The 12,770-nt window shown below is 38.0% G+C and overlaps 1 protein-coding gene and 1 long non-coding RNA gene across 12 annotated transcripts in view; both read left to right on the forward strand.

Moving 5' to 3' along the window:
- Window positions 1–845: 845 nt before the first annotated feature.
- On the forward strand, window positions 846–2,318 carry LOC105017247. The gene is made up of 3 exons (XR_828511.4): window positions 846–1,001; window positions 1,638–1,700; window positions 1,932–2,318. It is a non-coding gene; the product is annotated as an uncharacterized LOC105017247 (long non-coding RNA).
- Window positions 2,319–8,137: 5,819 nt separating this feature from the next.
- cadpsa (Ca2+-dependent activator protein for secretion a) overlaps window positions 8,138–12,770 on the forward strand; it is a 110,475-nt gene continuing 105,842 nt past the window's right edge. For 4 of the 11 annotated variants that reach the window (XM_034287074.1, XM_020055678.2, XM_020055695.3 and 1 more), the window contains exons 1-2: window positions 8,139–8,931; window positions 9,194–9,550. In XM_034287074.1, the coding sequence (XP_034142965.1) occupies window positions 9,215–9,550 (336 nt within the window). In that variant the 5' untranslated portion in view covers window positions 8,139–8,931; window positions 9,194–9,214. Of the gene's footprint in view, window positions 8,932–9,193; window positions 9,551–12,770 lie in introns of all 11 variants that reach the window. The other 7 variants (XM_034287075.1, XM_034287076.1, XM_020055691.2 and 4 more) reach the window with 3 other exon arrangements.

The raw sequence follows: 12,770 nt of genomic DNA on the forward strand, positions 1-12,770 counted from the left end.
TTAATATGTAACATGCCAACTTATGTCTCTGAAACAAAACTATATACCGTCAGTTTAAAATAATGTACCCACATCAACTCAACTATATATAGTTGATCATTTTTGAGATTGCCGATTTTTGCATTGGAAATGTATTGTAGAATTATAATGAAGACATCAAAACAATTAAATAACACATGGTATCACATAGCAGCCAGAAAATTGTTAAACAGGTCAAAACACATTTATGTTGTAGATTCTTCTAAGTAGCCCCCATTGATTACAGCTTTGCACACTCTGCATTCCCTCAACCACGGGGTAAGATCTTTTCATTATTATTCTGCAATGCAGAAAATAGTAAAAATTACAAAATTAGTAGGTGTGTCCTGACTTTTGAGTTGTGCTGTATGTATATCACTGTAAGACTGTTATGGTATTTCAACATTAAAATACTGTAGAGTTTTGGTTAAAATGCTGAGAAATACAGCTATATACTCTATTTGAAAGCCTCCTGTAAACAACTTTAAAGCAGTTTACTTTCCACCTGTCGTTGTTAGCGCCAAATATGGACTTAGATGTATCTCAATATTCGTAAATATATCTAGAAAAACCTTGCGTATATTCATCACAACTCACAAATAAAAATTGAATTTGTAAATGTGAAAAAAATATTTTGTAAATAAAAACATTATCTGTAAAAATTTAATAATGGTTCACAAATATAAATAAAATGTGTGAATATGTAAAAACATATTTCACAAATAAAACACAAATCTGTAAAACATTTACAACTGTTGTTTAACATATACAAGTGTTGACTTACATTTACAAACTTACAAACCTTAAGTTTATTTAAGGATCAGAATTTTATATTGACAATTTTTTAGACACATTTCCCTTCGGTCGACAAGTTCTCGTGTGCGTGGTTTCAGTCAGAGGGCTCGCTTGGTGGGATATATGGATTATCCGGACTGGAGCCTGGTAGATTGGAGTCTATAGGTAGAACACGTTTTTCCTGAAATGTGAGTATAACGTTTATTTGTATAACAATATTTGACTGCATCACCAATGGGTAATATAACGCCGAGCGTGTTTTCGACTTCAGGCAACTAACTTAAGCACAGTTAGTTATGTCAGCCTACATCTGGTTGGCTAGCTAGTCAGCTAGTAGGCTACTGTAGCTTAACTGAAGTAATGAAGGTAACTAACCCGACGATGCAACTGACTAGATATGGGTATGATGTTGACGTGCACAGCTGCATTCGGTTCATTCAGTATGAGTCTTGCACATCTAGTTAACGTTAGTGGTTATAAAACGGAGAACTGTATGCATGTGTTAGTCCTTAGAATGTGTGTAAGTACAGAGTGATAGTACACCAACATCATGGTCCACCTACATCTTTTGTTTGTTAAAAGTGAATGTACTCTTTATTTGGCAAGTATATGTCGCCACTTTTCAACCTTTCATCACACATCCAATCAGAGATAGAATTTATCTACTGCAGAACACTCAGTGCACTTCTGGCTCTCACAGGTTATTTAAGAAGGGTTCCCATGATGCTTTAAGTTTAAAACAAACTGGAATATTGGATATTTTTATCAAGAGTAACCATTAATATAATGTGTTTGTATTTCTCTTTGTTTCCCTCCTACTGTAGCTTGTGTCAATGTCCCATCACAATGTCCTTCAATGTCCCTCACACCAAACCTCAAGGAAATAGGTGAACATGCACTCTTCAGTTCCTTTGCAGTCTTTTTAGAATGACATTCCCTAATAATAAAAGTCTTAAAGATACTAAATGCATGAACTATACTTTAGTAATCTCTGCTGACTTCCACAGTACCTGAAATATCAGTGTTCTTACCATTGATTTGATACTGTTACTTAATTGCACAAAAAAGATCCATCAATCATGTGACATTACCCTGCTTCTCCGTCCTGCTTTTTTCAGCAACGTGTTTTAACGACCATCCTCTTTGCCACCACTACCAAATGATGGCCCGTCATTGATCTTCTAATTAATATGTCCCTAAGTCATCAGAAACGAAGGATTATTTCTCAGAGAGGAGACCATAACAAAAAGTATACTGTATAGTTATTAATATTGTCAGTATGATTGTACAAAATACTCTATTTATTAAATCCCCATGAATGCAAATTAGTAATTACATACTGGAGTATCCTTGTTACAATAAATATAATGGTATACATTTTATTGTCATTAGATTCACTGTTGTGAGAAATAATGTTTCCTAAAGAAATGTATCCAAAAATATAAACTTTGCTTTGAGAATGCCTGATGTCATCCTCCATTCACTACTGTCAATGAGCAATTACAGTTTGCATACCCTTGAAGAATTGGTAATAAATGTACCATTTTTAAAGAAATCATGAGTGAGCAGGCATTTATTTTATTTCTTATGGGATTCATATTCAACTGTAGGTTATAACAGAATGGCATCATAAAACAAAACATGGTAATAAAGAACAAAATGGAATGACTCCTGTTCAAAAGTCTGCATACCCTTAGTTCTTAATATTGTGTATTGCTCCCTTTAGCATCAATGATAGCGTGCAGTCTTTTATAAAAGTTGTCTATGAAGCCCTGAATTCTTGCAGGCGGTATAGCTGCCCATTTGTCTTGGCAAAATGCCTCCAGGTCACGCAAAGTCTTTATTTGTCTTGTATGAACCGCACCTTTGAGATCTCCCCAGAGTGGCCACTCCAGGACTGACACTAATTGCAATTTAAAAAGCATCAGGTGTGGGAAATTAACCTTTAATTTCCATTTTAACCTGTGTGTCACCTTTTGTGTCTGTAACAAGGCCAAACATTCAAGGGTATGTCAACTTTTGATCAGGGCCATTTGGATGATTTCTGTTATCATTATGATTTAAAAAGGAGCCAGACAACTATGATAATAAATGGCTTCATATGATCACTATCCTTAAATAAAAGAAACTTTTTTAAGCATGATCAGTCATATTTTCAAAATCAATGCTAAAATTGCACAATTTCTGCCAGGTTATGCAAACCACTGAGCACAATTGTATAACCACTAACACTAGCTAGATGTGCAAGACTCATACTGAATGAACCAAATGCAGCTGTGCAAGTCAACAACATATTGTTATCTAGTCAGTCACGCCATGGGGTTTAATTAGGGTTGCCCCCTTCAATGTGGACAAATAAGGGACACCTTGCCAGCAGCCCCAAACCCGGGGGACACTAATGAAGCGGGTTCTGGGGGTTCTCCCCAATGAGAGTGTCAGATGCTTCATTCTGGTGAATTTCTATGCACCAATTATTTTATACATAATGTACTCTGCTACTGTGAACATTAATGTAATGGAAATAGAGTAAAGAAGAGTAAAGAACAAATGCATCAATTATATTAAGGATTAAAACTTCAGATCATAGACATGGGCAAGATGTTTGGTCTTTATAAACTATTTGGTATATTTGGAAGAAGCAAGAACCCACGCTCCAGGAAGGATAGGGTAGCTTAGTTTTGTCTGTTGCTGCTCCCATGCTCTGGAATAGTCTCCCATCCCATCTCTTGCCTTAATCTGCTATTGGGAATGTAGGCTAGCTCTCTTGCCTTTATCTGCAAATGCCATCGAAGTTGTGCTTTAAGTGATGTGATCACTAAGCTACAAAAGAGTATATAGCCTCAGCAAGCCATGCATGCAAAGATTATTTTTGTTAAATTTCTCTCACACGAACTCACAAGCTCGTGCGTGCGGAGATGGTATCTTTTATTTACAACTTGTGTATCTAGGAGAACCGCACTGCTGATGTTACCGTGCGTCTGAGTCTCCGTAACCAGGGCAACGATGACGTTCAGTGACAGACAACTCGTCTGTCATTCTGATTAAATACTTCTTCGCTATGTTTCATTGAAACTCTTTTGGTTTTATTATTTTTCGTGTCAATCCAATCTTAAAGTAGGGTGTACACGAAAAAAATTGCGTCCCGTTTTGATTCTGTAAGGGACAATGCATTTTATTTTTCAATACGGGACGATACCGTATTATACGGGACAGGTGGCAACCCTAGGTTATAGATACCTTCATTACTTGAGTTAAGCTCCAGTAGCCTACTAGCTGACTAGGTAGCCAACCAGATGTAGGCTGAGATAACTAACTGTGCTTAAGTTAGTTGCCTGATGTCGAAAACACGCTCGGCGTTGTATTACCCATTGGTGATACAGTCAAATATTGTTATACAAATAAACGTTATACTCACATTTCAGGAAAACGTGCCCAAGCTACCTATATACCAGGCTCCAGTCCGGATATTCCATAAGTCCCACCAAGCGATCCCTCAGACTGAAACCATGTACACGAGAACTTGTCGGCCGAAGGAAAATGTCTCAAAAATGTGTAAAAATGTTTTAATCAGATCCTTAAATAAACTTAAGATTTGTAAATGTAAGTCAACACATGTAAATGTTAAACAACAGTTGTAAATGTTTTATAGATTTGTGTTTTATTTGTGAAATCTGTTTTTACATATTCACACATGTTATTTATATTTGTGAAACGTTTACATATTTAGAGATAATGTTTTCATAAGTCCCACCCATTATTTTCACATTTACAAATTCAATTTGTATTTGTGAGTTGTAATGAATATACGCGCACAGATTTTCTTGATATATTTACGAATATTGAAACACATCTAATTCCATACAAAGTTGGAGTTGTGAATGCGAAAGAGCCCCAAACTCTCAGTGAGGAAAGATGCCTGAGACTAAACATTGTAAAACGTATTTTGGGCGTTTTTGGGGGAGATTAAGGTAGTTGTGTGGACATCTGCCAGGTAGCTATTTTCTAATTTTATAAAAGCATTTAATGAACTTAACAACATTATCTTCTGCATGTGTTGACCTCGGTAGCCAAGTTATTAACTTTAGGAAGTGATTTAAAGATTACTAGTTAACTTGCTAGTTACTGCTTGGGAATCTAACTTGTCTTTTAGCCAAGTTGACATGTTGTTCTCTACTGTAATGTTAGGTGGTGCCAGCTTAATACTGTATTTTTGCTATACAGCAACGAAGCTGTAATATATTTTCTTAGCATACAGATTTATTACTTGATGGGGATCTTTGCATTCATTAGGAGAAAGATTCAACAGGAGCACTTTAAAAATGAACTACCTAATAAAATACAGTGGTCAGTAGAACTCAAATTTCAACCCTGTTTGCAAAAAAGTTGGGACACTGTGTAAAATATAAAGAATAAACGAAGATGTGCAAATCATTTAAACTCTGTATTCAGTAGAGCATAGTACAAAGACAACATATCAAATGTTGAAACTGAAAAAAAGGTATTGTTCCTTGAAAAATATATGCCCACTTTGAAGATGATGCCAGAAACAAGTTTTAAAAAAGCTGGGAGAGGGGCATCGAAATAAAATCTGTATAAAAACAGCATCCCAGGTTGAGTCTTTCAGAACTAAAGATGGGGAGGGTTTCACCACTCTGTGAATGACTGCACGGGCAAATAGTGCAACAATTTAGGAATAATGTCTCTCAATATAAAATTGCAAAGAGTTTGGGGATCTCATAATCTATAGTCTATAATATCATTAAAAGATTCAAAGAATCCGAAGAAATCTCTGTATGCAAGGGACAAGGCCGAAAACCATTATGGGATGGCCGTGATCTTTGGCCCACTGAATTAAAAACAGACACAATTCTATAGTGGACATCACTGCATGGGCTCAGGAACACTTCAGAAAACCATTGTCTGTGAAAACAGTATGTCGCTGCATCCACAAATGCAAAGTAAAAAACATATATAAATAAGATCCAGAACCGCCGCTGCCTTCTCTGGGTCCATGGTCATTTAAGATGGACTGAGGTGAAGTGGAAAACTGTCCTGTGGTCTGACAAATAAAAATGTGAAATTATTTTTTGGGAATCATGCATGCCGTGTCCTCCGGACTAAAAGAGGAGAGGGACCATACGACTTGTTATAAGCACACATTTCAAAAGCCAACATCTGTGATGGTATGGGGGTGCATTAGTGCACATGGCATGGGTGACTTGCACATCGGTGAAGGCACCATTAATGCTGAACAATATATACAGAGTTTTGGAGCAACATATGCTGCCATCCAGACAACACCTTTTTCAGGGAAGGCCTTGCTTTTTTCAGCAAGTCAATGCCAAACCACATTCTGCATGTATTACAACAGCATCGCTCTGTAATAAATGAGTCTGGGTGCTAAACTGGCCTGCCTGTAGTCCAGATCTATCACCCATTGAAAACATTTGGCACATTATCAAACCAACTGTTGAATTTGAACAGCTGAACAGCTAAATTCCTATATCCAGAATGAGAATACATTTCATTTTCAAAACTACAGTAACTGGTCTCCTCAGTTCTCAAACGCTTACAGAGTATTGTTAACAGAAGAGGTGATGCAACATAATGGTAAACATATCCCTGTCCCAACTTTTTTAAATGTGTTGCTGGCATCAAATTCAATATGGGCATGTATTATTCCAGAAACAATATAATTTCTCAGTTTCAACATTTGATATGTTGTCTGTACTATTTTCAACATAAAATAGGGATACATGATTTGTACATCATTGCATTCTGTTTTATTTGCATTTTACGCAGCATCCAAACTTTTTTGGAAACAGGGTTGTAATTTTGAATGTTTATTTCTCCACGATGGTACACTAAATTTATTGTACACATAGAGGGGCCCTAACTTAACTAAAATCTAGTAGAATTTTTTACTTATTATGGGGAGTCTGTCATTTAGCTTTAAGTGTAACAGCATCCACGTCTCCACAGAGATGCAGTATACATTTAAATACAAATATCTCAAAAGTGCTTCAATAAATTTAGTGTAAATGTAAAGGCCACCGTTCTTAACAGAAATCAAGTAGATTAATTAACTAATTATAGGATTTGAGCCTGTAGCTTAAAGTGTAGCAGCATTCAAGTCATCATAGACATGCATTATACCTTTAAATACACATTTCTTCAATATGCTACAGTCAAATTGCGCTATATGTGGTGTATTTATGAAGGAGACCTTCCTTAATAAAAATCAAGTGGAATTATTAACTTATTGTAGGAATTGAGCCTGTAATGTGGCTTTAAGTGTAGAAGCATTAACATATCCATGGTTCATTAGGCCTATATATATAAATGTTTTTTTCTCCAAAGTCATTCAGTGAAATGTATTTATTTGTGATGTGTATATAGAGGAGATCTGACTGATCACAAATCAAGTGAAAATTAGTCTGTGGTTTAGCATCAAATAAAAGTAATGTAATATAATCCCCAAAAGGAAATTCCTATTTCTCAATAAAAGTCTGTATCATACCTATAAACACTGAAACGTTCTTACTACTAAGCATCTTCAGAAATGTTTAATACATTCATGTATCTTGAAATTCGGATTGAGCAAAACACGAATGCACTGCTTTCAGAGCGCTCCCTTGAAGATAATGGTATAGACGTGCACATCATTTTTTACGAGTGGCTAGTTTGACCGAGTATTTTCAATAGCCGGCTAGATTGACCACAGTGAACTATCCTATCAGCTTACTTTTACCATCAAATTCAGTTTCCTCCAATCCAACTACTCCTTACTGCTTATAAGCTACAAGCATATCTGTCATATCAGAAAACTAACTGTTATATAACAATAGGCATACGAATACTTGAGGTAGGCCCTACATGAGTTCAGGATACACAATTACGATGGGTCCAGATTAGTAAGGGGATAACGACTTTTTCCAACATTATGTCAACAACACAGCATTGCAAGGACATTGGTGTCCTTGTTAACTAGCTACATATCTCCCCATAACATAACTCTGCATATCTCCCCATAACATAACTTTGTATATCTCCCCATAACATAACTCTGCATATCTCCCCATAACATAACTCTACATATCTCCCCATAATATAACTCTACATATCTCCCCATAGCTTAACTACTGGAAAAGTGCTCAACAGGCAGGGGAAAACTACCTCACACAAGCAGAGCAGGAGAGCAACATTACAAATTACTGCCAGTGTCCTGAAAGATCATTTATTTTATTTATACTTTTTTTGGAAGTAGGTCTACATATGCTACCACAGGATAAGGATAAGACCCTAATTTATTTTCACATAGCTTGCTGATATGCTGATGGAATCTACCAATAGTCTTTCCTTAGCTTAGAGAGGGAACACAAATCTCTAGTAGGGCTGTTGAATCAGAATAAACAATTGTATAGATTGATAGCCAAGGGGACCTCGACACACACTACAATTAGATGGGTGATGCCTGTAGGTGGGATTTGAAAGATTACCACTTTACGTGCCTTATTTGAGCAACAAAGAAATTAGGAAATGGTTTAGTTGTATTTCAGGATAGTGTATTAAAAGGCTTACAGTTAAAGAAAACAAATAATGTTTCAACCCAGCAAAGGAAAACATTGGTACAATGATAAGTGTTTTTAAGCGTTTTTTTTCCGTACTTCAACTTTTAACTGAAAACTGTTAAACGTAGTTGGAACTTCATTTTGGCGTTCCTTCTGGGTGGGGAATAAAAGTGAATAGCCTAAAGATTTTTTTTTTGAAATAGGCTTATTCAAATTGGTCATAACTACCATTAGATATTCACAGTCCAGTCTCAGATCATCAGGTGGATGGTGTGGGGTTGTCTCGACTACAGCGAAAGCTCCCGCAACCAGGCAATAATTTGCCTTTGGATTCAGAACCACGGTCAGTTCCCGGTACCTTTACCATCGCGTGTTGCTTTGGAGGAAGCGCAATTGATAGTTTTGCATTGACAAATCACATCAGGAAGAAGTCGACGGATGGCGCTGGGTCCTGAAAAGCTCTCTTTCTCATCTTTCATCCGACCCCTCCCCTTCATATAGCATCCTAGCAAATCCCCGGCGGCGACTGGAGAGTAAAACGCGTACAGTAAGCAACTAGAATTTTCTTTCGTTCAAATTCAGTAATTTCTTGTGCAAATAGTTTGTCTAGACATTGTTTAATGACAGTTGCGAGCTTTAGTAATTCCACTCATCAATTGAAATTTTCTGGTTTTTATCTAGCTTTCACTAGGCTTTCTTATTTTTCTCCGGCGTTGCCATCGCAAAAAAAAAGCCTGTCGAAACGTCGTTCTTGAAAAACCTCTCGTGACACTGAGAGTCATCGTTATCCGCTTTCTTCCCCTGTCTAGTCTCCTTCCAATACCGCCAACATGTTGGACCCATCTTCCAGTGAGGAGGAAACGGATGAGATAGTGGAAGAAGAACGTAAAGAGGTGATGGCACCAAAGACGGGGTGCGCACGGGTGTCACCCAGCCGGACCACCGAGAGTTCTGGTGGGCTACAGCCCTCAAGCCGGGGAGGCGCTCGCCCGTCAAGCCCCAGCCCCTCGGTGGCCAGCGATAAGGAAAAAGAGGATCTGGAAAAGATGCAAAGGGAAGAGGAAGAGAGAAAGAGGAGGCTCCAGCTGTATGTCTTTGTAATGCGCTGTATTGCCTACCCTTTTAATGCAAAGCAACCCACTGACATGGCCAGGCGACAGCAGAAGGTAAGACCAATGTAAAGAATATGCACACAACAGTGACAATATTTTTTATTATGTGTATATATATACACACACACACACACACCTGTGTAGGATGAGAATTGTTGGTCATTATTACAAGGGAACCCATCATGCATAATGTGAACAATTAAAGCCCCCATGATGGGGGTGGAGATGGAGTTCAGCACCCACTCTTCTGCTGCCTGCTATTGCTGCTGTTGGGGATGGAAAGACAGCACATCCTGGAAAGGCATATTTTAACAGCAGCGAAACTACATCAGTAGGCAGTTGCACAGTCACATTGTTTCCACAAAGGGGCAATCAGCTATTGCTACATCGGTTAACTCGACTTTTAAACGAATAGCAGTGATTCTTGAGGAATATAGCTCACACATCTGCTATGAGCTTGTTTTAACAGTGTAAACCCATCAGAACCCCAAATACAAGATTATTTGAATTATAAATAAACACTACAGTCTCAAAGCATGCTTAATGTCAGTAGTCCTCACAGTTGCATCCATAGCTCCGTCTATGCATTTGAGAGGAGTTACATTTCTCCAAGCTCATGTATCTTTGCTGTTAATACCTACATGTTTCTTGAATTAAATTGTGAGGAAGTGCCATACAGCTTTATGTCTATGGGTAAGTAAAATGCACGCTTCGTCTCATCCACTGCTTAGTGTCCGTGACACTGCTCTGGTGCCCTACCCACTCTAATAGCACTTGCATAAATCCAGCCTCCAGGGCAGATAAGCATCCTTCTGTACCTACATGAATCAAGGGAGGCTTTTGGCCTGTTTACACAGAAGCCCTTTAACACTGGATTTGTTGCTTATTTCACTGTTTTTGTTTACACCATTTATAGTGTTCTGTAGGCTTATATTATACATGTGAGAGTTTACATTTCCACTCCATCCAGTATACTCATATAGTATTTTCCTAACCATGGTAATGGTTAGAAAAATACCCAAACACACCTGCTAGGCAATTGTTGGTGTAAAGCTTTGATCTAGACTACCTGAATAGTAATGTGCCCAGCTCTATGAGACATTACCATAAAACCATGAAAAAGACTAATTTACATACTGCATTAGCTTTGAATTTTTACTTTGTCTTTCCATTGGAAAATATATATTAAATATTGTGCACACAGTCTCTGGATGACAGTTGACAAGTGGGTGTGCTGGCCTCCACTCACCTGAAACACACACAGGGCAAAGCCCGTTCCCCGGCCCAAGGGGATTTTCTGGGAGAGGAATTTCACACCCACAATGCCCACGAGTAGCCTATAAAATATGTATAACACAAAATACAAAAATCTGCGCTGTGGTGAATTCATTCCCCATCCAACAACCACAGTAAACTAACAGAGGAGCTAGAGCCCAACGAGGCAAGTCAGGCCTGTCTGACATCTATCCTTCCACCACAGGCAGTGCTGAGCCGATTTCGATCTGCCCTGTGATGGACGCCAGGCACTGTCGTTTTTGCCGACACCTGGGCGCAGTAGCACAGATGTTCCACGAGCCAGTGCCTTAGACCACTTGGGAACCCATTCTTTCTCATGTTTGTCTCTGATTCTTTAACGTTACCTGGTTTCATTCTTTTTTGTTTCCAGATTAAAGCCTGACACAGAGGAGCCACGTCTCTTCGATGGTTTAGGAGGTTTATACTTGGATGATTTTCTTAGTCCCACTGCCTAGGTCAGGTCATGCTGAGCCTGGTTCTAGCATCAGCTTGACAATGTTTTTTTTGTGTATTTTCTTTTGTGTGTCTCTACTATGCTAAGCACACAGTAGAGGGGATTTTCCGCTATGCATGACTTCCTAATAACTGAAGAACTAGGGGAGGAAAGGGCTGTGTAACCTCATGGAACATGCAGTGTTTAAATCAAGGAAGAGAGGCAAGGTCCAATACCATTTGAAATCTCTATCCTCTGGTTATTTGATATCTGAATGGATGCAACATGTTTGCATTTACTACTGTAATTCACTCTGGATAACAGCCTCTGCTAAATCACTGAAATATAAATGTAAGTTATATTCTTACATGAAACCCACTTGAATAGTTCATCCCAAATCAGACTTAGATTAAGATTAGTGGGTCATGTGTATCACTTATTATTTCCCCTGACTAAACCAACATCATATTGATTTCCTAAATGCCAAAATATAAATTTAGGAAATTTGAGATACAATCCTAACCTTAAGGAGTTGCAAGATCCTTGTGAAGTGTAAGACATTCGGTCACCTCCTTTCACCCCACTTGCTTAAAATATTTGCTCAGTGCATAACTAAGGGGGCATTGCCAGATACTGAGGTTATTATTACGGTCATTCATAACAAGGGTACAGGTCAGAACGTGGTTGGATGGTTCTCTCCTCAACACAGACCAAGAGATGTTAGCAAACTTTAGGTAGCAGGCTTTGTACTTTGGTGGCAAAACTAGCCCACTAGGATCATCCCTAAAAGGAACTTGTTTACACTTAAAGGTTACCTAATTTGTACCTGGCTGTTATATGAAGTAGAATGGCCTTATAGACATCTTACTATATATTGGAGACATGTTTATAAAATGAATCCTATTTCGAAACAGGAACTCCTGCAGTAGAACAGCTACCAAACAACCGCTGCCAACCCAGTTTGACCCCCATAGAGGGATGAGGCATGATTGTGTACTTTTGCTGCTGCTTTTGTTCTTTGTACTTCTCACTCATGCCTAAAAGTCTCATGTAGCAACACTAATGTCTATAATGCCAAAGACATTCTAAAATTCCTCCATACGCAGATGAAGTTCTCAGCTATTTAACTGAACTGATCAAAGAAATTAAGACACACTTGATCTGGTAAACTTTTCAATCAGTGAAATAACTGATTTGTAGAACTCTACCAATATCCCTGCTGCTGAGTTGATGCCATTTAAATATTTTGACTCCTTAATTACTTTAAGTTTTCCAGAATATTATCATATTCATACCAAAACCCTACTATAAGCAACTGGACGTAATTATCAACACACTCCTCTGGGATTATAGTACACACAGGATAGGTAAAAAAAGCCTCCTTAAATCTAAAATGGACATCTCACTATCTGTATTTAAAAGAAAATGAATTGATATTTACGTCAACACCCTGGGAGCAATCAGGGTTAACTGTCTTGCTTAGGGACAGAAGACGTTGTTGGCTGGGAGATTAGAATCAGTGACCTTTTGTTTTTTGGCCCAATG

The sequence above is a fragment of the Esox lucius genome, chromosome 17 (assembly GCF_011004845.1).
Source record: "Esox lucius isolate fEsoLuc1 chromosome 17, fEsoLuc1.pri, whole genome shotgun sequence".
NCBI classification, from domain to species: domain Eukaryota; kingdom Metazoa; phylum Chordata; class Actinopteri; order Esociformes; family Esocidae; genus Esox; species Esox lucius.